This window comes from Crassostrea angulata, chromosome 3 (assembly GCF_025612915.1).
Source record: "Crassostrea angulata isolate pt1a10 chromosome 3, ASM2561291v2, whole genome shotgun sequence".
Lineage (NCBI taxonomy): Eukaryota > Metazoa > Mollusca > Bivalvia > Ostreida > Ostreidae > Magallana > Magallana angulata.
The window spans coordinates 52,165,316-52,187,654 of record NC_069113.1 but is presented as its reverse complement, the minus strand read 5'-3'; the positions used below and the strand labels follow the sequence as shown (position 1 = coordinate 52,187,654).

Genomic DNA, 22,339 nt, shown 5'->3' with positions numbered 1-22,339 from the left:
TGTGGTTGAGTTTCTTTATTCCTTTGTCTGGGCAGTTTGTTTTTTTAATCGATTAAATGAGGTTGGATATTGATTCCTTTTATTTTAGCATTGAATCATGATTTTTTGAAGTATACAGTCTCATAACTGCAGCGGTGTGTGCATACAAATTGAGTAACGCGCATTTTCAAAAAATCATGATTTACTGCTTATATTTACATTTGCCTTGTCTGCAAAATCCTATTTTATTCTAAGGGTAAGTAAATATTAATGGAAGAGCCACAGTAACGGCCACAAGTGTGAACTTTGATTTTCGCTTGTGACGTTGCAGTTTACAGCATTCAACGTTTGTGACGTCATAACGAAACTCGTCATTTTAACCTTTGAGTACCCAGTGATTAGTTGTTGCATTTAGAGGCATTAAAAGATCACAAAATTTAATGAAAAAACACAGTAGACTGTAAATATTTGTTAAAAGAACAGAATAAAATTTATTTGGCAATCATGATCCCAAGTAGACAAACACAAATACTGATGCCATAAATATGATTGTTATTCACTGTTCAATTTAACTTTTTGTTTTTGACATTGCGCCGCATATCGAATTTCTGATCTAACATGCGTTTATTTCACTAACTTAATATCAAATAATATATGATTTTAAAACATTATTTGAATGCAAATTACTTGAACCCTTTATGGCACAAATTTCATCATTCTGTGCCTTCGATTAACTATATAATGCCACTTGTCTACGCTATTTTGGGACAACCCTCGTATAAAAGGTAAAATGAAAAATGCAATGAAATACAAGAAATTAACACTGACAGAAAGAAAGAAGGAATGAGTAATAATGGTCTCCTTTTTACCAGGGAAGATATTAATTTAGTCAAGAACTTTGCAGTACAAACTTGGTAATGAAACAAGTGTGTACTCAATATTAAAGTAGGCAGTAAATATCAGTAATACATGTAGCCTATAGTGACATCATCAGTAGTCTATGTTCCAGTCTACAGTCGACAGGCTCTTCTTATTCTGTCATGTAAATATTCTAAACTGCAGAAACGATGGCGCCAATAGTGAAGAGGTAAATACAACTTGAAATCAACCGCACACTTCAAATTGTTGCTCTGTTCCTATAACCCAGTCAGCTCAGTCTAAGTAAGCAGAGCCCAGGGACCTGATTCTGCTCCTGGACTGCATTGATCTGCAGATCTGGGATGCAATATCTGTTGTATCACACCGATAAAGTTCAGCCTTGAACAGTAGAGATTTCATTTCCTGCGATAGTGCCCAGTATTGATTGCAGAGTCGACAGAACGGATACAAAAGAAGCCGTCTAATCACATCCTGGCTTATAAATAACCTGTTAATACACTAACATTATGGTGCAAGTATTTTGTAATATTAACCATTACTGGCTATAGCTGAAATAAAAATAAGGTCATTAATTAAGGTCAAAATCTAGTAAATGATTCCAGAGTGTCTTTTTGGTGCTAGAACCATTATGATGATTTAATTCTTTTTCCTGTACTTTACAGCTTTAAAGGAATTATGTAGAAAATAAAACAATTTCTTGACATTTTATATTAAATCATGGGAAAAGTAATTCCGATACCTATATTCAATTTGAGATCATTTTAAAGAGGTCAAGAGCTTATTTAATTTTGTTTTTGGAGAGACTGTAGGCATTCTAGATATATTTTATTAGTAAAAAAAAACAAAAAAACCCGCCAAAATTTGTTACTTATTTCCTACATATTTAAATGAGAACGACAGTCTGAAACATGACTTTTCATTGCGTTTAGCAAAAATTTAAGCCCCTGTACACTCTATCAAACAATGCTGTTGCTAATAAGCATCGTTGAAAGAATTAATATATTATACATTTCATAAGCCTGTGGGCCCCCTTCATTTACTAGATCTTGACCTTAAAAAGTTCTAGCTGTCAGTAGCTGAATAAACAAAAATACGGGAAATAAGACTTGCAGATATTTATTCTTATTGATATACAAATTATTGAGAGAAGTCATCAACATCCTAAAAAGATGACACAGAAAATTGATTTCACTGTCTTTGTTACAATAAATTGTCAAATTTTATTCATTCCTAGGTTTAAAAATAAAACATGTAAAAATCTATAATAAAATGAAAAAAATACATGAAACAACAAGAGGCCCATGGGCCACATTGCTCACCTGAGGAACAACAGGTATGATAAAGTCAGCTTAATGGAGTCATAATACAATCTGGACAATGTACATTAATACATGTAGATCCTGTATAAATAAAATCCATTTTTCCCCCTTGGAACTCGGATAGCCCTGATTGCTGCCAATATTTACAAGAGCAGACTTTAATCACCGCTCCCGCACATATATAGGGACTCAACGTTACGCAGGCAGGGATGACCACACACCTACGCAACTCAACAGGTACCAACGTTAACGCAAGCAGAGATAACGCAAGCAGGGATGACCGCACACTTGCGCCAACAGCTCAACCTAACGCAGGCGCCGCACTCACCACCAATACAAGCAGGTATGACCGCACACTTGTATTAATGCGATACAGGGCAGAAATGACCACACATTCTGTATCGTTGGTTAGAAAAACACGAAGATTAGATAGACCAGGGATGTTAACACCCTCAATCTCTTCGTACCTGTTCAAGTTTAACCCCAAACAATCGCTCCGAACAAAGCAATAGACACTGTCCCTATATATGTGCCGGCCTAAAATAATTCATAGTATCTAAAAATTGGAAATCAAAAATAAACAAACTAATCCAGCCTAACCCAAAACTACTTATGCAAAAAAACTTATATACTGTACATTGAATATTTATTATTGTATAAAAATAATCATCACAATAATTGGTTAACAGTGGATGCATTAATTAAAATAATCAAGAATCAATAAATCAAGGGCAATAACCCAAAGCAGTAATACAAAAAGATTCTAATGAAAAAATAGCTGCCTGCTTCAATTTTATAGTCATATCACATGTTGAGTATTGCAGTTCTCAAAAAGATCCTTTACAATTGTTTATATATGGGATATTTTGCTACATCAAACTCTGAACCTTCTTGTGAGGCCGAAGAATTGTCCTGGAGCAAAAGTCTTAACAATTATAAAGAATCATCTTGCTGATTAGTTTCTGAGAAGAAGATTTTTAAAGATTTACTCTTTATTCCTATGTAAAACTTTAACACCCCCCCCCCCCCCCCGATGTGGCCTCACCCTACCCCCAGGGGTCATGATTTTCACAACTTTGAATCTACACTACCTGAAGATACTTCCCACAAGTTTCAGCTTTCCTGGCTGATTAGTTTCTGAGAAGAAGATTTTTAAAGATTTACTCTATATATTCCTATGTAAAATTTTAACACCCCCCCCCCCCCCAATGTGGCCTCACCCTACCCCTAGGGATCATGATTTTCACAACTTTGAATCTACACTACCTGAGGATGCTTCCACACATGTTTCAGCTTTCCTGGCTGATTAGTTTCTGAGAAGAAGAATTTTAAAGATTTACTCTATATATTCCTTTGTAAAACTTCGACCCCCCCACTGTGGCCCCACCCTACCCCTGGGGGTCATGATTTTCACAACTTTGAATCTACACTACCTGAGGATGCTTCCACAAAAGTTTCAGCTTTCTTGGCTGTTTAGTTTCTGAGAAGAAGATTTTTAAAGATTTACTCTATATATTCCTATGTAAAACTTTGACCCCCCATTGTGGCCCCAACCTAACCCCAGGGGTCATGATTTTCACAACTTTGAATCTACACTACCTGAGGATGCTTCCACACAAGTTTCAGCTTTCCTGGCTGATTAGTTTCTGAGAAGAAGATTTTTAAAGATTTACTCTATATATTCCTATTTAAACCTTGATCCCCCATTGTGGCCCCACCCTACCCCCGGGGGTCATGATTTTCACAACTTTGAATCTACACTACCTGAGGATGCTTCCTCAAAAGTTTCAGCTTTCCTGGCTGTTTAGTTTCTGAGAAGAAGATTTTTAAAGATTTACTCTATATATTCCTATGTAAAACTTTGACCCCCCATTGTGGCCCCACCCTACCCCCGGGGGTCATGATTTTCACAACTTTGAATCTACACTACCTGAGGATGCTTCCACACAAGTTTCAGCTTTCCTGGCTGTTTAGTTTCTGAGAAGAAGATTTTTAAAGATTTACTCTTTATATTACTATGTTAAACTTCGACCCCCCATTGTGGCCCCACCCTACCCCCGGGGGTCATGAATTTCACAACTTTGAATCTACACTACCTGAGGATGCTTCCACACAAGTTTCAGCTTTCCTGGCTTTCTGGTTCTTGAGAAGAAGATTTTTGAAAATTTCTCGAAATTTTTCATTAATTTCTAATTATCTCCCCTTGAAAACGGGTGTGACCCTTAATGTTCACAACTTTGAATCCCCTTTGCCTAAGAATGATTTGTGCCAAGTTTGGTTGAAATTGGCCTAGTAGTTCTTGAGAAGATGTTGAAAATGTGAAAAGTTTACGGACAGACGGACGGACGGACAGACGGACGGACAGACGGACGGACAGACGGACAGACGGACGACAGACAAAATGTGATCAGAATAGCTCACTTGAGCTTTCAGCTCAGGTGAGCTAAAAATCTGAATGTTGAGTAGAACAAAAATAAACATTACATATTTTAGGAACCTCAAATTGAAATGCCTTTATACATGACTTTTTGTAATACAATACTAAGAATAATGTACAGACTGTATAAAAAAGTTTTTCATTTAATTAATCATTTGTAAACTGAGTTTTATTTAATTACCCCATTTTATGAATCAGTAAATTACGATACTGTTACATGTCTATGAGCATCTGCCAACGCCTGTCCATAAAGCATGGGTCAAACCTTGTCGCTTTTGTTTTATATGTACTAAATAAAAACAAGTACCGCTACATGCACGAGTATCAGTACATTTACTAATTCTAAATTGTAATAAAAAGTAGGAACTTCCTTATATCTGCTTTTGACAAAAAACATCCTTCGCTTTGTTTTTTTAAAAGACCAAATTTATAATTGCTCATGATTCATCATGTTTATAAGTTACCAAATTTTTTCCTTAATACCAGTAAAAATACTTCACGTATTAATAATCGGTATGTATAATTTTCCAGGTTAGGCCTTAAGGATTATTCCATAAGACTAAAAAGATTTACAACTTAGTTGTAAGTTCATTTGTTAATCACAGCCCTCATATTTACCTGGGTAATGTAATTATGAATACTGAAATGTTTTCAATACAAATGATCTAATTATTGATGATACCCGATGCAAGAACTCACAATAACTGGGAAATATAGCTTACCCTGAAATAAATACACATCCATATTATCCATATTTTAAATTTCAATAAAGTAATTCTTTGTAGTTTGAGCTTCTAACTGCCTCACAGAAATAACTTGGCACAAAACTTAACAAAACAAGATAATAGTTTGGATATCAATCTAAAGGTGTGCATCAGACACAAGGCTGCTGGCCACACTGGAGTTTCTGTTCCATCTCTGATGTCTGCTGCTTCAACTTTTGAAACCTAGCTAGCAAATCATCAGAGCTGCTTGGCTTTGTGTTGCCATCCTTGTCCTTTTCACTCACATTCTGAGTAGTTGTCTTTGCTGGGGTTGTGCCCCCTTCTACACTGAAACCCTCCTTAAAAGGTACAAATGACTCATCCAGTTCATCTGATAAATCAAAACCTTCAGTGGAATTGTCTTTGGGTTTTGGACACGGTGGTGATCGCTGAAAAGCTGAATGTTGATGGTAGGTAAAGAAATTTTCCTCCATAGCGTGCAGAATAGGAGACTTCTGACAGTCCGGGGATTTCCCCATCAAATCATCTAGAACTTCCATTGAGAGTTCCAGGTCCTCCCAGTCTCGACTGAGCTGTCTGTCCACAGTGATTCTATCAAAAGCACCAGACATATTGTTGTGGTGAACAGGGTTTCCATTTAAATCGGACACACGCTCCGACAGGTTTTTGACTCGCTCATGGATGTTATCAGACCCTGGCCCTACAGGTGGCCGCTGGCCCTGATGGACTGTGGGTGAGTTGACAATGGTCGGAATCTTGAAGACTTTATCCATAATATCCTCCCCTGAATCATTCAAACCAAACACAGGCATCTCTATGCTCTCTAAGTTTCCATCCTTCTCTGCTATACTGGAGAGTTCATCAAATATATCTGAAAGAACAGAAATAATCTACTAAATTATTTGCTTCAATAATTCACCTCTGAGAAAAAATCTGTTTGTGGGTCGCAGTCTGACGCAGCCAGAAGATAACTTATTGCATTGGAGTTTTTTTTTTTCATTACTCTAAAATCCCTGGCATTTACAACCAATCAATTTCCTGCGACATCATCAAAAGGAAATGATGAAAATTTGATGCAATTCCATCGTACACTGCATTATCTCCTGACAATAAGTGTTCTACACCCATACCATCAACTTAATCTTCAGTCTGTTTTTCACACAAAGAGAGTCCAAAGACATTGATACATCAATGAACTAATGTGCTGCAACATCTGTCTATTGAAATTCCTCAACAATTCTATACAAAACGGCAGCTTGACAGCCCAACCCTCTACAGCCTCTTCTACCCCCGCATAGCACTGATTGTCAGACAACGACATTGTGATGATTTTCATTTGGTTTCTTGTTTTACTTTGGCATGACTTAAACGGGAAATGTTAACTATGCATTGGAATGTTGGACTGAGTAATCCAACAAAAACTATAGGTTAACTGTGTAAAATCGTGATCATAAAATGAGTGTTTTTCATAAACTCCTCTTTAATGAAAATATGACAATATAATAAGCACGTGACGAGTAGGACACTAGGATGGTAGTCCCACTCAACACTTGTTGACCTTATTGTCTGCCTATACTTGCATGCACAAAAGCAATATTGTATGACATTTCCCCAGTAATATATTATTGATTTCTCTGTGCATTCTCTGTATTGTATATATCCCATCCTTGTGTGCATTTGATTTACCAGAGTGATTCAAGTTTACTGTGCTTCTTTCCCTTTTTTTCTACATGCTGTGAAACATTTCCTGTGTTGATTCCCTCCCTCCGTTTATGCCTCCCATACTTGATTCCCCTCCTTCTTAGTGATTATATAACCAAAGAGATACTGCCTATCTAAAACATTCACTGACCAAGCATGTAGATGTATATTACTTGAATGATGATGCCTAACTTATGCCCCAAGTTGTAAAGTGTATATACATGTACATGTATTACAAATTACTGCTTATCTAATGTCTTTATTAAACAAGAGTCCATAATACTTGAGCGATACTGCCTACAACATGTACAATGTAATACATGTATATTCAATGCTTTAGCTGGGACAAGTTGACACATTACCTGAGTGAGAATGTCTATCTAATGCCCTCGCTGGACTAGATTCACCCCTTCCAATGGCCTCTCTGTAAATTTTTCTGATATCTTCTGACAGGGGACTTTCATGGTGTCCAGAATCTTCTACCGAAAAAAAAAATGAAATGAACCTGTAAATTTTTAAACTGAAAATTTTACGTTAGCTTATTTCCCCCATCACCTTGATACTATCACAGAGGAGCTACTAATGACTTATAGTAGAAATATACTTAATTCTACTACAGTTATTGCCAAGATCAAAGAGATGCCGCAGACATTATTCTCCAATATACCACAAACGTCATCAGTAAATTATCAGATCAGAAATACCTATTTGTCTCGCACTGACCATGAAAGTACAACTTCAAACCGTAAAAAGTTTTAAAACTATGTCAATTTCACGTGTTAGTTCCAGTCAAAACGTTCTGTATTGCCTCAAATGATCAATGCGGCTGTTCCTAGGACCTCCCCAGCACATTTTCACTGCGTGTTTTTACATAAAATATATAACATGTAGTACTAATAATTGTATTAAATTGCCCTTAAAATATTAGGAAAATAACTCAAACATATTTTATAAATAAGTGAAGAGTGCCGGGTATTAAAAATCCAAAGAAAAATTCTGTCGTCTGCATGTAATTTCTTTGATCGATACACATGTAAACATTAATAACAAAACCGTTGGGGTTACAGGGAACAGCCGTCAAAATGACCTAGATCATCTCTCTATAGGAGAAACAATCTTTAGAAATACTGGGCTGTTAGTAGAATAGAAATAAAGTTCTTGTTTTTGTGAATGTTGCAGGATAACATCCTCGGTCTCGAAATGTTGTTTGAAATATAAAAGCCGAGGCTTTTATATTCCAAAACAACATTTCTTAACCTCGGAGAATATTCTGTAACATTCACGATAACTCATACTTTATTTCGTAAATCAAGTTATTCTTGAGCCTGTCATTCATGTTTATTATACCCTGATATTTTCAATGTTCTTTATTCCTAATAATATACATGTACACAAACTAATCTGTTGTGACTTACATACACAAACTAATTTGATCTGATTTTCATTTATAATCTGAGGCTGACTTAATCTTAAATGAAACAGCTATGAACTGGAATCAATTACTGCTAGTTAATTACCATATTGATTGCCTTCAGTATCTTATACATTTAAATAATTTTACCTTGACTTTATCTGTCAGATAATCAGAAAGACAGATTCATGGAGGTATGATTTTAAGCCTATACAGTCAATTTTTTTCATTTTTTATTCTATACAGTTACTGTAATTCAAACCCAACTAATGATCAGCTCATCGAGCAGCTAGATCTTTACAGCTGTTTCCATGAAGAAGGTTCTGATTAGGAAATCTGGGAAAAGGGAAGGCAATCAATAATTGTCTCGCAGCAAAGAACTCCTGAATCTCAAAGATTTGAAATATTAACTCTTAAAAAGAAAATGGAGGTCTAACAGTGTATCTATCCTCTCAGCACAATCAATGTTCATCCTGGCATCTAAGCTATATAAATCCAGATTACTGGTTGGGTCATACTTTATTTATTCTCTCTCTCTCTCTCTCTCTCTCTCTCTCTCTCTCTCTCTCATCAAATATATTTTATCAATGACAAACAACAAAGAAACCACACATAAATTAAATACCAAAGCACCGAATAAATTCTTCTTTATGATCCCAGGCAAATAAACAACATATTGTCAATGTCAACTCTCATTCTGTTACAAGAGCTGAAGAAAGGAATACGTATGATATGAAACAAGGTCACCATTATTTGACAGTATGGGGGACCATACGCTCATCAAATTTCAGATACACATGTACCAGTAATTTCAGACCTATCTGTTGCTAAAGTAGGTTAAAATGCAATCAAAAATTTATGATAAAAACAAATTCACTAGGTTTGTGGTTGTATATCCTCATTATTAGTTTGCCCTTTTGAGAGTTTAAACTCAACCTCATCTTGTCTATTAGCTAAAAGTACTGAAAGAGCCCTGCATCTGATGGACAAATTGAAAACAGGTGCATGTACATGATTGAACGTGATCTACATGTATAGAGTAAAAGCATCAAAATTGTCAAAAGTACATGTCTATAAATGTACTTACTTATAATAGGAATCCCTGGAGATGTGATCAGGTGAATTCCTTCATGTTGAAGGTTAAGGTCAACCTCTTCATCAGATTGTTCTGCAGAATGTGACCTTGAACTCTGTTGGTCTGACAGTAAGTTATCGGTGGTTGGCATGAGGAGAATGGGAATACTTTCTTTATCAGATGCCTCAAGTTCTTGGGATGATTTTGAACTTTCAAGATCCGAGAGGGCATCCACTTGTTTTTCTAATATCACTTGACTCCTCTCCAGGGGTTCAAATTCTAAGTGATCCAAGAACTCGGCCACAGGGGAGTGGGGGCGTTGGACCTGCCCAGGGGACAGGCTTCCCTTACTGAAGTCTCCGCTGGCCTTCATTTCCTGCAGACTCCTCTGTAAATCTTCAATAGATCTCTCCACACACACTCCCACTTTCTGTCCCTCATTTTCACTTTTTCCACCAGCTTCAGAAAAATGGCTCATATCTAAAAAGTAAAAAAAAACCAAACTATATATTATGTTGCACTAAATATACCTCTCAATTTGATGATGAACTCCTGAGATAGAACATTTTTCTTCAGTTGGAAGGCTTTGCATGTGTGAAACATATACATCAAATATTCTATTCAATTAATGTCAGTGCTGATGTCTTGTTCTCCCTAACACAATCAAGAAAGTCACCCAATGGCCAACACCTTACCTGTGGGTTCTAGAATGCACTACACACTACCAGACAGTTTGACATTGGTGTCTTTTTATCCCTCACATATTCTGACTATGGGCTCTAAATCCATTTGATGGACCAAGTCCAGTTCATACTTCATGCAAAGCTCTATCTAATCTTCTTCAATAAAACTAGAACCCCATTGGCAGATTTCTGAAATTTCTTGTCTCACAACACCTAATATTGTTACCATTCACCAAAACATCAATGAAACACATGCATAATTGTGGTTTTCTATTTTTATACTTTCTGTGTGTTGTTTGCCGTTCACTCAGTCAGATATTAATAAGTTTTTCCCATGTTAAAATCACTACCATTCTGTACAGTAGCAGCAGTGGCCTTCCCTACAGAGTATTGTATACATGTATTAATATCTTAGCATTTAATAAGAACTTGTAACATGTTTAAACCATTATCCTTGAATTCAATCATAATTAAAGAGACACAGCAAACGTCCACAAATCAATATTCTTGCAACTGACTTCCCTAAATTAGACACAAAATGTACTCTTGTTTACCTGATCTAGCCGACAGAGTATAAAAACACTGCCACATCAAAATAACCTATCCGTGGTAGGTTTGCTTGTAATGATCGTACATTAATGCACAACTGCCTACAATATATTCTAATGACACGGCCAAAATATGTATGAGCAGATTGAATTCATTTAGTGGAAGTTGTTTATTCTCTGACAATTCTATTCTTATGACAAGAAAACTTTTTAACAGAATGCATTCATGCATATCATTATTGTTATGATCATAACTTTCTATTAACCTACCATATATACTAGTAAGGCCTACCATATATAAAGAGATAAGTTAATCATTGTGTATATATAAATGCTCTCCTTGAAAGTCTTGCTAAATAGACCTAATGCACATTATTTGGTGTTTCAAAGGTGTATCCTTTATAGACAGCATAAATCAATGCCATAAAGAGACCAGTACCGGTAATGAGGAAGCTCGTCTCTTCCTCTAGATCAATATTAATTCCCTTCAGAAAGTTCAGAGTGGAAAAGGGTTTCCACAGCTCATAGGTATGAACTAGCAAAAGCACAGCTCTTCTTTGCAAGCAGAAAACTTCTCTCATTCTCCAATCATTAGACATTACCCATTAAATTTGTTATATCCTCTTGCCAAAGGAAATTTTACAGTATACAATCATTCTCTTTTAGAAGTAAAATGAAAACTTTGAGGATAAATTACAATGTGTCATTTGAAATGCTTACAGCAAAAACACTGCATTAAAAACTGCAAGGAAAATGCATGTCAGACCATGCCTTCTGATTTTGCATTAATGTTTTTCTTTTACATAGTCTAGGATAAATACACAATAGCCAGCTAATTACATCAATGTTTCCAAGCAACTGTTGCTGTCTTTACTATTAGATTGGTGCTCTTTCCTCATGCCATTGCCTGCTCACCCTTGTAACAACATGTAATTAATGGTTATACAGTGTACCGGTATATATAAATAACTCACACCATTGTGTGTGGTACATTTTTTACTGTAACAATTATATTTTACAGAACAAAGTCGGACTACTGTGATCAGAAATGAAGGCTATAACAGACCTCTGACCCAATGTTATTCAACGTGTTATTGGGCTACGTCAACGTGTTGTATTATTTAATGTCTACAGGGTGAAATAAATATGAATAATTAATTTCTTCATCAACAAATAATTACATTTACATTACTGCCAACAACAGCTGACCCAGCATCAATATTCTCCCCAATCAATTCTAAAATTATAATTATTGATATGGACAAATATGATGTTTGATTTACTTAAACACTGTATTTCATTCATATCTCATAGCTCTTCAATTCATAGGGTACCATAGCAACTGATTAATTAATGCACATCATCCTATCTGCAATACATATACAATGTAAATAAGCATTTGTATGCTTGTTCACTTTGCAATTTTAAAATTTGTGAGAAAATCACAGAACGTTGATTGCCACTGCATTCAACTCAACAGTGAACATTCCTGATACAGCTTCTATACCAACTGATGAAAATGCTTTTTTTAATAACCTGAGCACCATCTGAGTTTTTTTTTTAATATAAAGTGCATGTAGTTTGCAAATCAATTTTTTTGTTAACACTAGGAGTGTTTTTTCTCCCAAAATGAAAAAGAAAAATAATTTGTCAGTCTACTGACCAAACGATAAAAGGAAACACTAAGACGGGAAAGGAGAAACAATTATTCTATAGATCATCTTGTGAGGCCAAAACATGAATACCAATCATCCATTTTTCGCAGACAAACTGAATGCTAAAATTGCTATTAACACCAATATATATCTAGTATAGGGAGGTAATTAAGTGATGTGATAGAGAAGCTTACCTGTTTGTCTTACGAATGGAGAATTCAGCACACCTGAGGACAGCACTTCCTGTAACAGGTAATCCGAGGGGGACTTCTGCAGGCCCAGTGGTGACCCCTTTGGGGTCTCTCCAAACATCTCGTCCACTAGCAGGTCAGACGGAGATTTCTCCAGATCTCTGAACTTGTTGATGGTGCCATTATGGTTCCTGTTTCCTCCAGATTTGTCATTATTTGGAGTTTTATCACAGTCGAATGATCCTCGTTTCACATTAGAGTCATATTTTGTAGGTGTTCGGGTGCTTGAATTTCTTAAAGTTGAATCATTTAATCCAGATATGGAAAGGTCCCTTTGCACTAAAGTTGAAGGTTCATTAAGAACTCCATCACTAATATCATTCAATGAAATGTCTTGTTTCAAATCCAATGCTTTTAAGCCTATATTGCCAAAAATATAAACATCTCTAGTATAAATAAATCTGTTTCAGACCTATATTTTGATATGATTGACATGGCATTCAAACAAACTACTGATTTTCAGTCCCTTACCTTTCTGTACATGGACTTGATCTCTCTTGGGTTTCGTGGGGGTGGACTGTAACTGGCCCCTTACATCCACGACCCGGGGCTTTGTTCTGTCCACGTCTCTGGGTTTATTTCTCTGAGTTGTGGCTAGTTTTCTTGGAAGTTTTGTGGAGCTACAATGATCAGTATTATTTATTGGGTATAGCACAAAAATCCAAAAGTTTATCCAAAGTTGCTGCAGACCTTACAGCACTTATAGAGAAGTGGTTGCAAAACAAGTAATAGCAGCACCCCTTTTAATGCATATTTATGTTTTTTTATTCTTAAAAAATAAAATTATTCAATTCAATATATGAAAGTTAATTTGAGAATTCTTGTACATGTACAACTTAGGTGAATTATAGTGTTCTCTTTGGGCTAATATATTTTATTGCAAAATAAATTTTGTTTTAAATGACAAAACAAAGAAAAATTGTTTTTTGAAGAGTTCTGAATCGTAGGATTATCAACATCTACCATTTTAAATTATTGATTGTTTCTGAAGAATACAAAACTTCTTTCCTACTACCATCATGAAAGGTAAATCAATATGAAAGTAGATGCTTTCATGTTTGATAAGTAGTTCAACACAACAATGTCTAACAACTTACACAGCGGGCCTCTCAAGCTGAGAGATCCTTGGACTGTCACTGAAGAGCTGAACTCTGTTCACTCGTGCTGCGATGTCTTCGGATATCCGAGCTACAGCCTCCGGGGTGGCACCTGGGGGGGTCAATGTACATATTGATTACAATAATGCTAGAGTATTCTAATTGTACTTCATGTAGGCAGTACTATGGCTCTTACATTGGTTTTGTAGTTCTGTAGTATGTGAAAAGGCTTTATTTCCCGTTTACTTACATTCCTGCTGAGTGAGAGCTACAGATGGGGCTGTGGGTTGTCTCCCCTTGAGAGTAGATGCAGGCGAGAAAGAAACATCAGGTGTGGGCTCCACCAGGCCTAGACCAACTGCCTAAAACAGAGCTCAGTGTCAGAGATCACAAAGTAGTAACTATAACTTCTTAATTTATTCTAAAGTCACAGACAATTCATGTATAAAGATTATACATATATATAAAGATTATACATATTATAATATCATAACAGTAACCTGATCCAAAGTGTCAGATCACGTCAAGTTGGCAGGCACAGATCATCAGTTCAAACGAGATATGAACCTAACAACAAGACATAATCCGACTCCTTGGATCAAGTTATTATTGTGATCATAAATTATATACCCTTTAATTAAAAAGTTAAGATAACAACATTATCTTTGTTAGATTAATTCTACCTTTTTTTATCTTTTGAGCTAAACCAATTTGGAACGAACTCTTTATAATGCACTAAAATACAGACATTAGTTATTGTGTGCTACTTCATCAGCTTCAGAGAATGGAGATACGAATTAGAAAAACCAGATCACACTCTGTAAAATTAACAGTATCAAGAAAGGAAAATTGATGGGTACTGGTATATGATAATCTAATAAATGCTGTTAACTAAACTTTATCTTAATGATTTTTCTACCTGGTATTTCATTGTGTTCAAATTTCATTAGTCAAAAGCAAGCCGTGTTCACTGCAGGAGTATGCATATACTAATTTCCAAGATTAGTTTAAACTACATTTTATATTTGGATGTAAAAATGTTTGGATATTCATAACTTTTCAAAGGAAGAAACATGACATACTTTATTCAAAATCAATCTATGAGTACTTTTAAGCCAATCTCCAGTCTAACCTGATGTACCAAAACACCCATTTAACATGCTGCTCTTTGTGCTTACCAAGCTTTCAATGAAATACCACCCAGAACAAGTTTCACAAACATCTTGTTTTATGAGATATAGCAAACATTAATTTTTTTCTGAAAAGTTAGGGTTTTCTAAAAAATAACTTTTCTTGGTTATAATACCAAAAGCATGACTCTTATACGCAGTGGATGTATGCAAGGAAGTGAGACTGATATTGGGCATTCACTTTCAGTAATATTCTACAACAGGCAATTACGATAATTAATCAATTGGACCAAGATAAGGCACAGAAAATAGAAAATATCTGAGGAATGTATATTAGACAATTATGTGCCTATTGACAATAATATTCATTTTGAAGAAAAGTGATGATACTGAAAAGCATAAATTTAATTCTTTTTATTTCAAAGCAACTTGTAAAAATTAACAAATAAAATATAAAAAAGAATACAAGAGTTATAATGTAAACTTGCAACTTGACAGGACACAAGGCTACACTATAATTGGCACTGTATACACACGATGGTAATTACTTTTCTAACAACATACTGTGGTCCGGAGTTGAGTGGGCGTGGCTGTCATTTCTTGCTCCACCTCCCCACGTAGCCTGTCCACTGACTGCTTGAGCTCTGGCAGCACCCCCTCGATCTCCCGCTGAAGGCTCTGACTAGACAGAAGCAGGCTGTGGTTACTGTGGGCCAGGGTCGTGATTTTTTCAATGTCCTTGGTGAAATCTGGCACTCCAGCTGAAAAATAATTCAAATTCAAGTCTCAAATAAAAGTTAATTATTTGTGACGCTCAGACAAGCAATATAAACTTCCTTAGATAAACTTTTGAATTAAATTCTAAAATTCATAATGTAAATAAATTTATACATAGAAGTAAATGATGTACACAAATTCAAATATACCAGTATGAACAATCATAGATCATGATAACCAGTAAGAGTTTGGCATGTGCATGTAGTTCTTGCTATCATAATATGTATAAATGTAATTTCTATTGACTGAAAATGTGCACAATAATTAAAAAAATGTGTGATGCAGAACATTTGTAGTTACAATTTTTATGTAAAATATAAATGTATGATCAGAAAAAACATTATTTAACAGTGAGAATTTTTTTAAATCACAACTAGAGTTACTCCCCATTATCACAGCTATCAGATATAAATATACCGGTATGGTCATCAAGAAAATTATTTATATAAACAAATAACACACAAACTTTTAAGTTTACATGTATATATCCTTGTTAAGTAAGATGTAAAAATCATGTACATGCAACTGAGTAGTATATCTCGGACTACTGTCAAACAAAAGTACTGTGTAAACTAGGTATGTCATTCTCTTGGCAGGTACAGGTACATGTACTGTTACTTACTGGTCTGAAACCTGTCCTGTAGCAGATTTAGACACAGGTTCCATAGCTGTAACAGACTGACCAGATTCAACTTCCCGTGGTGAAAGGTGTTGTCCACATGCCTCTGTAAAAACAATATACACGTAGCTGATAGGACTAAGTACAGATGATTGTCAAAAGAAAAACACAAGAAAAGCTGTCAATATGACAGCAAACCAGATTTTCTTTTGTGTGAACAGTATCCTCAAACCGTTTTGTTAAGCTGAATTACTAAACAATACCTATCCAGAGAAATGGGATACCCTATATGCAATATTATGTGAAAAAATACTTTTTCAAAAATTTCATAAACTCAAAATCCAAGTAATATGCACATCTCTGATATAAAAGTATGTACAACTGATCTGCAAAACAACAACTTCCTATCTTGAAAATTGTAGGAGGAGTAAATCCGAGTTATCTGTACAACGGGGGAACCCTCTTGGCAGCTGCCTGCATGCCCACCATCCCAACAACCCAACATTTTAATAACCGGATTTTTCCTTTGGAAAACATGGTTAAAAATGTAACAAATGTAACTTTTAAGTCACAAACATGTCTAATTATAACTCATATACCCTGGTACCTATGATATCAATTTCTTGTAAAATCTTCCTATTCAATTTTTTTGTAATTTCTGTAATGAGCAATACAGGAAGAACCCCACATAAATTCATTTCAGCCTGACTGACCTTTCTGATTTCCTTTTCGCACTCTCGCAGCAAGAGATCGGGAACTTTGATTGGGATGTGAGCAGAGTCGATCCGGTACTTGGTCAGTGACCTGTCAACAATGGACTCTATCACCTCCCTCTCTGAGGCCTCGCTGACTAGAAATCCATCTAACTGTTTCCACAAACTCCTCACCTACAACATTCAGAACAGGAATTCATAATTATTCTCTAAAAAGTCTTTTTCGCAAAATTCCAATACAAACGATATCCTCAGTGTAGTCAAGTTATATATAATTTTACAAAATTGTTCATCTACTGAAGTTGAATACCAGACAAAATGGTGATATTTTCAAAACATAAAGATTGAAATCTAATTGACCTAAGGTTCATATAAGAGCATAAATTAAATATTGGACACATTTACATGTATCTGGTTCTCATTTATTTTAAACTTTACAAGTATGCATGTATAATTATGGATGTTCCATTGCCTAGTACCTCGTGGACTTTCTGTGATCTCTGAGTGGACTTTGGGTCGAAGTCTGGCTCATAAGATTTTGATCTCCTTTTCCTTGCAACAGGGCTTTAAAATAAGTTTATCAAATCTTAAATTGATGAACAAGATAAGGAATGCAAATCTACATGCATTTCTAAATACAAAACGACAACAACACCAACAAAAAATGTATATAGATATATCTCCATTTTTTTTTTGCATGTATAAATCTAAAGAGATTCTACTTAACAAATGTTTAGTATCCTGAATATCTTGAAACACAACACATGAAAGAGAATAGAAAAATTAACATATTAAGTCAGAGATTCGATCCAGTACATGTACACTGTAGATTCTAGAAGTGTTTTGTCCCTGTTCTTGATTGTTCTGCACAATGATACGATTCTTTCTGGCTTACCTCCCCCTGGCAGCACTCATTTCCGACGATTTCTGAATTTGGTCTCTTATTTTAAGCTCAGTGTCTCTTATTTCTTTGTTTAGTTTTCTGTACTCTTTCACCATCTCACTATAACAAAGAACATTTTCTCTGATTACTCAAACTCATCATATAAATTTATACAACGGACAATAAAATCTAGAGATGAATTCAAAGTCTCTGGGTTGTTCACAAGTATCCTAAAACATTTATCTAGAGCACCAAGATTTGATAAATAAACAACATTTATGATGGAATAATTCATACTTTGATTGATCTTTCCACTGCCTGTTTAGAGAGACAATTTCATTTGCTGTATAGAGAAAAGAGTTCCTTCCCCTGATAACACAGCCTATCATGGTGTCTGCCATATTGTCAGCAAGTTCTTTGTTTTCCGGAGTTAAGGTTGGATATCTGTGCTTTTCACTGTCTTTCATTCCTTCATAATGCAACAAATAATAGATATTATCCAAATTATCTTGGAATGCTTGGATCAATGGTTGTTTAAACCAAAAATATGTCAACAGTCCACAATATCATTTGACCTACCATTTTCCTTGTCGTTGACTTGTAAAATCACATAACGGGAAAAACGGTAGAGAAGCTGGTAAAACTTGGCTCCTCCTGGGGTCAAAAACAGGGAGGGGGAAATCCTTGGCAACATAGCCTCTGGCTCTTCCTGTGATACAACCAACAAATGTAATAACATTAAATAATCACTAACTAAGATATCAGAGCTATAATCTGGCACAAACATGCATCATGTATCAGAATTCCCCCTGTAGAATCGGTACCCTGTTTGTTACCTTGTTAATGTTACTGAGCCAGTTATTGCAGACTCTTCTAAACATCTGTTCCTGTTGCTTGTCACCAATTGGCCAGCAGTTTCTTTTAACATAAAGCAATACAAATGTTCATTAGTTTCACCAACAAAAAAGCACAATTGTTGAATTATGCAAGATATATGTATATAATTCACTTCTTCATCTTCACACACTTGAATGTAAAAAAAAAAGAAAGAAATCTGACAAAAAGAGGGTTCCATGAAGGAATAAATTTATCATGGAAGTGAAAAGATCGAGAGTCTTCTGGTGGTTACTGGTACTTTATCCTAGTATTGTTACATGTATATATTCATAAACATGACTTTTATTGATAAAATTATGGTGTATTTCTTTTGGAAATGAGCATGACAGTTGGACAGAGTATACATCTATATAAAATTTAAAACAGTTATAATGAAAATTATTTGGGTTTTGATGTTCTAGCAAAGGTATTTATGGATGGATGGATGGACAAACAGACAGCCAGCTAGCCAGCCAGCCAGATGCAGAGTCTATTAACATACATTAACTGGCACAGGTGGTGTATTGGGGGAGAGTCTTTAATTAATTGTAGATATCTAAACGATTCTGGATTTCTTTGCATTTTGATTCTCAGTTCTCACCTGAATTCTTCTTTACACATTACAGGGTGAAGACGACTAAACAAAAAATACAGAATTTCCTCCGCACCTCTTCTATTTGGCAAATCAAACATGTTTCTGAAAGAGTAAGCATCATATGCTTAAATTTTTACTTCAAAATTAAAGTGCCTTTTGAATAGGATAAACAATCTATCATAAATTCATTTGAACCAACAACACTGATCCCTGATTTAACAGAATTTAGGTTTATAAATATGTGTACCAGTACTGAGCACTTACTTGTTAAATGGAATTTTAACCTGAGCTTCCATTCTTTCTACATTAAACCCCAGGAGCTGGAGATTTGTGAAGAATAGCTCCTGGACATCAAGACTTTCCTCCATCATGAAATTCCACTGTAAGTGACTGTTACTAAAAACCAAACAAGTGTATATCAGAGTCATGATATACAATATAAATCTGTGTAGGCTGAAGGCCTTACCATTTTGCAATATAACTCTTCAGATTCAGTGCTTCTACTGTTGATCAAATTCAATTTAATATTACCAAAAAAATAATATGCCATCACTTTCAGAAATAATGAAATTTCATATTTTGAATACGACACACTAAACTTGACTTCATACTTTGCCAAGTGCTGTAGAGTATGACTGAAGTACATGCTTGAGAAAGTGTCGACCTTACACTACAGTATGGTATGTAAATTAGGTTATTTTTTATTTTTAGTTATTAGTTTAAAACAATGAATGCAAACTTGTTCAGTATACATACTGCAAAAAAAAAAAAAACTGGAAGCAAAGGAGACATTTACAGCAGTTTTTGGTGCAACTAAATAATTATTATATCACATTGAAAGAATAAAAATAATTTATGAATAGTTTAGTGAATACTGATGAATTATGTTCAATCAAAAATTAGAGAAAATGCTAAAAGAAAAGCAATCAAGATTTTAAGACAAGGAATGTATGTCCCTAGCAAAGGCTGTAACATGACAAACATGTACATGTCACAGAATTTTTCATTAATTTGATGGAACGAACAGAGACTTCTACAATGATTGGACTTCACAGTACACAAAAAGAAAGTGGCACAAAAGTTTACACTTGTTTATGTTATTCACTATGGTATGTTAACAGTTCACATGCCTTTTTTAAGGAACGTGGCTGCCCTACTCAAAATCTGTTTTAAAAATTTAGAGGGTATAATTACTTTAGAAAACATCATGAAGATCAATCTGTTAGCATATGGTTGGTTTATGTTGGTTGAAAACAGCAATCATATTCTGAGAATAAACCGCTCCACTAAAACTTTTCAACAGTGGAACAATTTGATTTGAATCAGTCGATTACTTGTAAATATTGCTTCAACTATGTACTTTATGTATGTTTAATTGTACAGATTTAGACCAATAATCCAAATACTGCTGATAATTCTTCCTTAATCATGTTTATTCTTTCTCATCCATCCATGTTCCTCTTTAAATGATTTTATTTCGTTTTTCCAATTTTAACTGCGATATCTCTATGCGTTTAATTCACCAACTGAGTTATAAGGTATGTCCCAGTTGTTATTATTTTCTCGGTATCCGAGAAAATTCAGATTAACGTTTTCGTGGTGCAATTTGCGTCTTACCTTATTTTGGTTTTCAAATAAATAATTTTGATATATAAATATTTGTCGATGCATCACACAACACTATTCAACAACCGTTATCATCGTTATAGTATATGAACTGTTATTTTGTTCGAAATGAAATCGCCGCCAGAGGAATTCCCCGGATGCGAAAACCTCACTCGGAACTACTCGGATGTCTCGCGCACTCGACATTAACGGAGCGAAGCGGAATCAGCCGAGGATTGCCGATTGCGAAAACCTTGTAATTATTGTTAACTCGTACATGACTTGACTTTTAAGATATATCGTAATACGAAGAAAAAAACCCAATATGATTATAATAAATGCGTTCAATTAATATATCGAGGTCAGTTTAAGTTAAATCAAGAGTCCCCTGAAAAATACAAAGTTATCAAATTCTTACTCCTCTGTTAGATAGATTTATATGTCATGTATAACTGTTCAATGCATTAATTACTGACCCCTCGATCGACCCCTTTAAAATTCCTCCCACCCCCACCCCAAGATAAATTTTTTGGACTAGTGCATTTAGTGCATACATTTATTTCAACAGAACACATTATTAAATGATGTTGTTTAATCGATTATAAAATCTGAATAAATTTTTAAACTGATGAAATCAGTAGCATTATTTCTTATTTTTAAAAAAACCCATAATCTATTAGGGTAACTCTTTGATTTTTTTTTAAAATGAATGTTAGAAGTCATGTCATCTGTAACAACTCACGAAAATCATCTGTTTCGTGTGTAACATGAATATGTGTAATTCATTGCTGTATTTCTTTTCGGTCAAAAAGTCGCGTCCTGCATGCATGATATTTTTTTTTTCTTCAAAATAGTCTGCTTCGAAAAAATTCACCAACATTTCTCACACGCAAGACAAGCATATTTTATTGTCGGTTTTATAAGTCTTCAGAGATGCATTCAATCGATGCTGGAACACTCCAATATAATCTTCATCATTCCATTCAACAAACCCAACTTTGTCATATATATATGACTAGCCCAATTTACAATAAATAGTTAGAAGTGAACACTTTACTTCACAATATTTAAAGCTTGTACGTGAATGTATACCAGAAAAATCGGTCACTATCCGGCCCAAGGACAAACCATGGTTTGACTCACCGCTTAGAAAAACCATTAGAATACGCAACCGGCTTCGAAACAAAGCATTAAAAACAAAGAATGAATCTGATTGGATAAATTTTCGTAAACACAGAAACAAAGTTAACAACATGAAAAAACATGCACTTTGTAATTATTATGATAGTATTGACTTACAATTGTCGGACGCGAGCTCGAATAATAATAACAAATTATACTGGAAGTTAATTAAAGACGCTTTTCATGCAAAACCAACGAA

At 34.9% G+C, this 22,339-nt stretch overlaps 1 protein-coding gene across 1 annotated transcript; it reads right to left on the bottom strand.

Moving 5' to 3' along the window:
• Window positions 1-4,220: 4,220 nt before the first annotated feature.
• Window positions 4,221-21,120, bottom strand: LOC128177116 (uncharacterized). The gene is made up of 18 exons (XM_052843676.1): window positions 20,971-21,120; window positions 19,618-19,749; window positions 19,360-19,455; window positions 18,719-18,800; window positions 18,462-18,591; window positions 18,180-18,351; window positions 17,895-18,002; window positions 17,479-17,563; window positions 17,000-17,173; window positions 16,290-16,392; window positions 15,455-15,651; window positions 14,011-14,122; window positions 13,761-13,872; window positions 13,135-13,283; window positions 12,607-13,023; window positions 9,539-10,006; window positions 7,403-7,519; window positions 4,221-6,210 (listed from the first exon to the last, which is right to left on the bottom strand). Exons 2-18 carry the CDS (start codon window positions 19,722-19,724, stop codon window positions 5,489-5,491), a joined length of 3,351 nt encoding a protein of 1,116 aa, XP_052699636.1. The 5' UTR covers window positions 19,725-19,749; window positions 20,971-21,120; the 3' UTR covers window positions 4,221-5,488.
• Window positions 21,121-22,339: the final 1,219 nt, after the last annotated feature.

Excerpts from the sequence above, each read along its gene's own strand:
- LOC128177116 (XM_052843676.1), bottom strand. The coding sequence starts at position 19,724 with ATGATGGAGGAAAGTCTTGATGTCCAGGAGCTATTCTTCACAAATCTC. Across the intron at positions 18,592-18,718 it reads GGCTCAGTAACATTAACAAG|GAAGAGCCAGAGGCTATGTT; the intron begins GTAACAAACAGG and ends GTTGTATCACAG. Across the intron at positions 14,123-15,454 it reads CCACTCAACTCCGGACCACA|GCAGTTGGTCTAGGCCTGGT; the intron begins GTATGTTGTTAG and ends GCTCTGTTTTAG.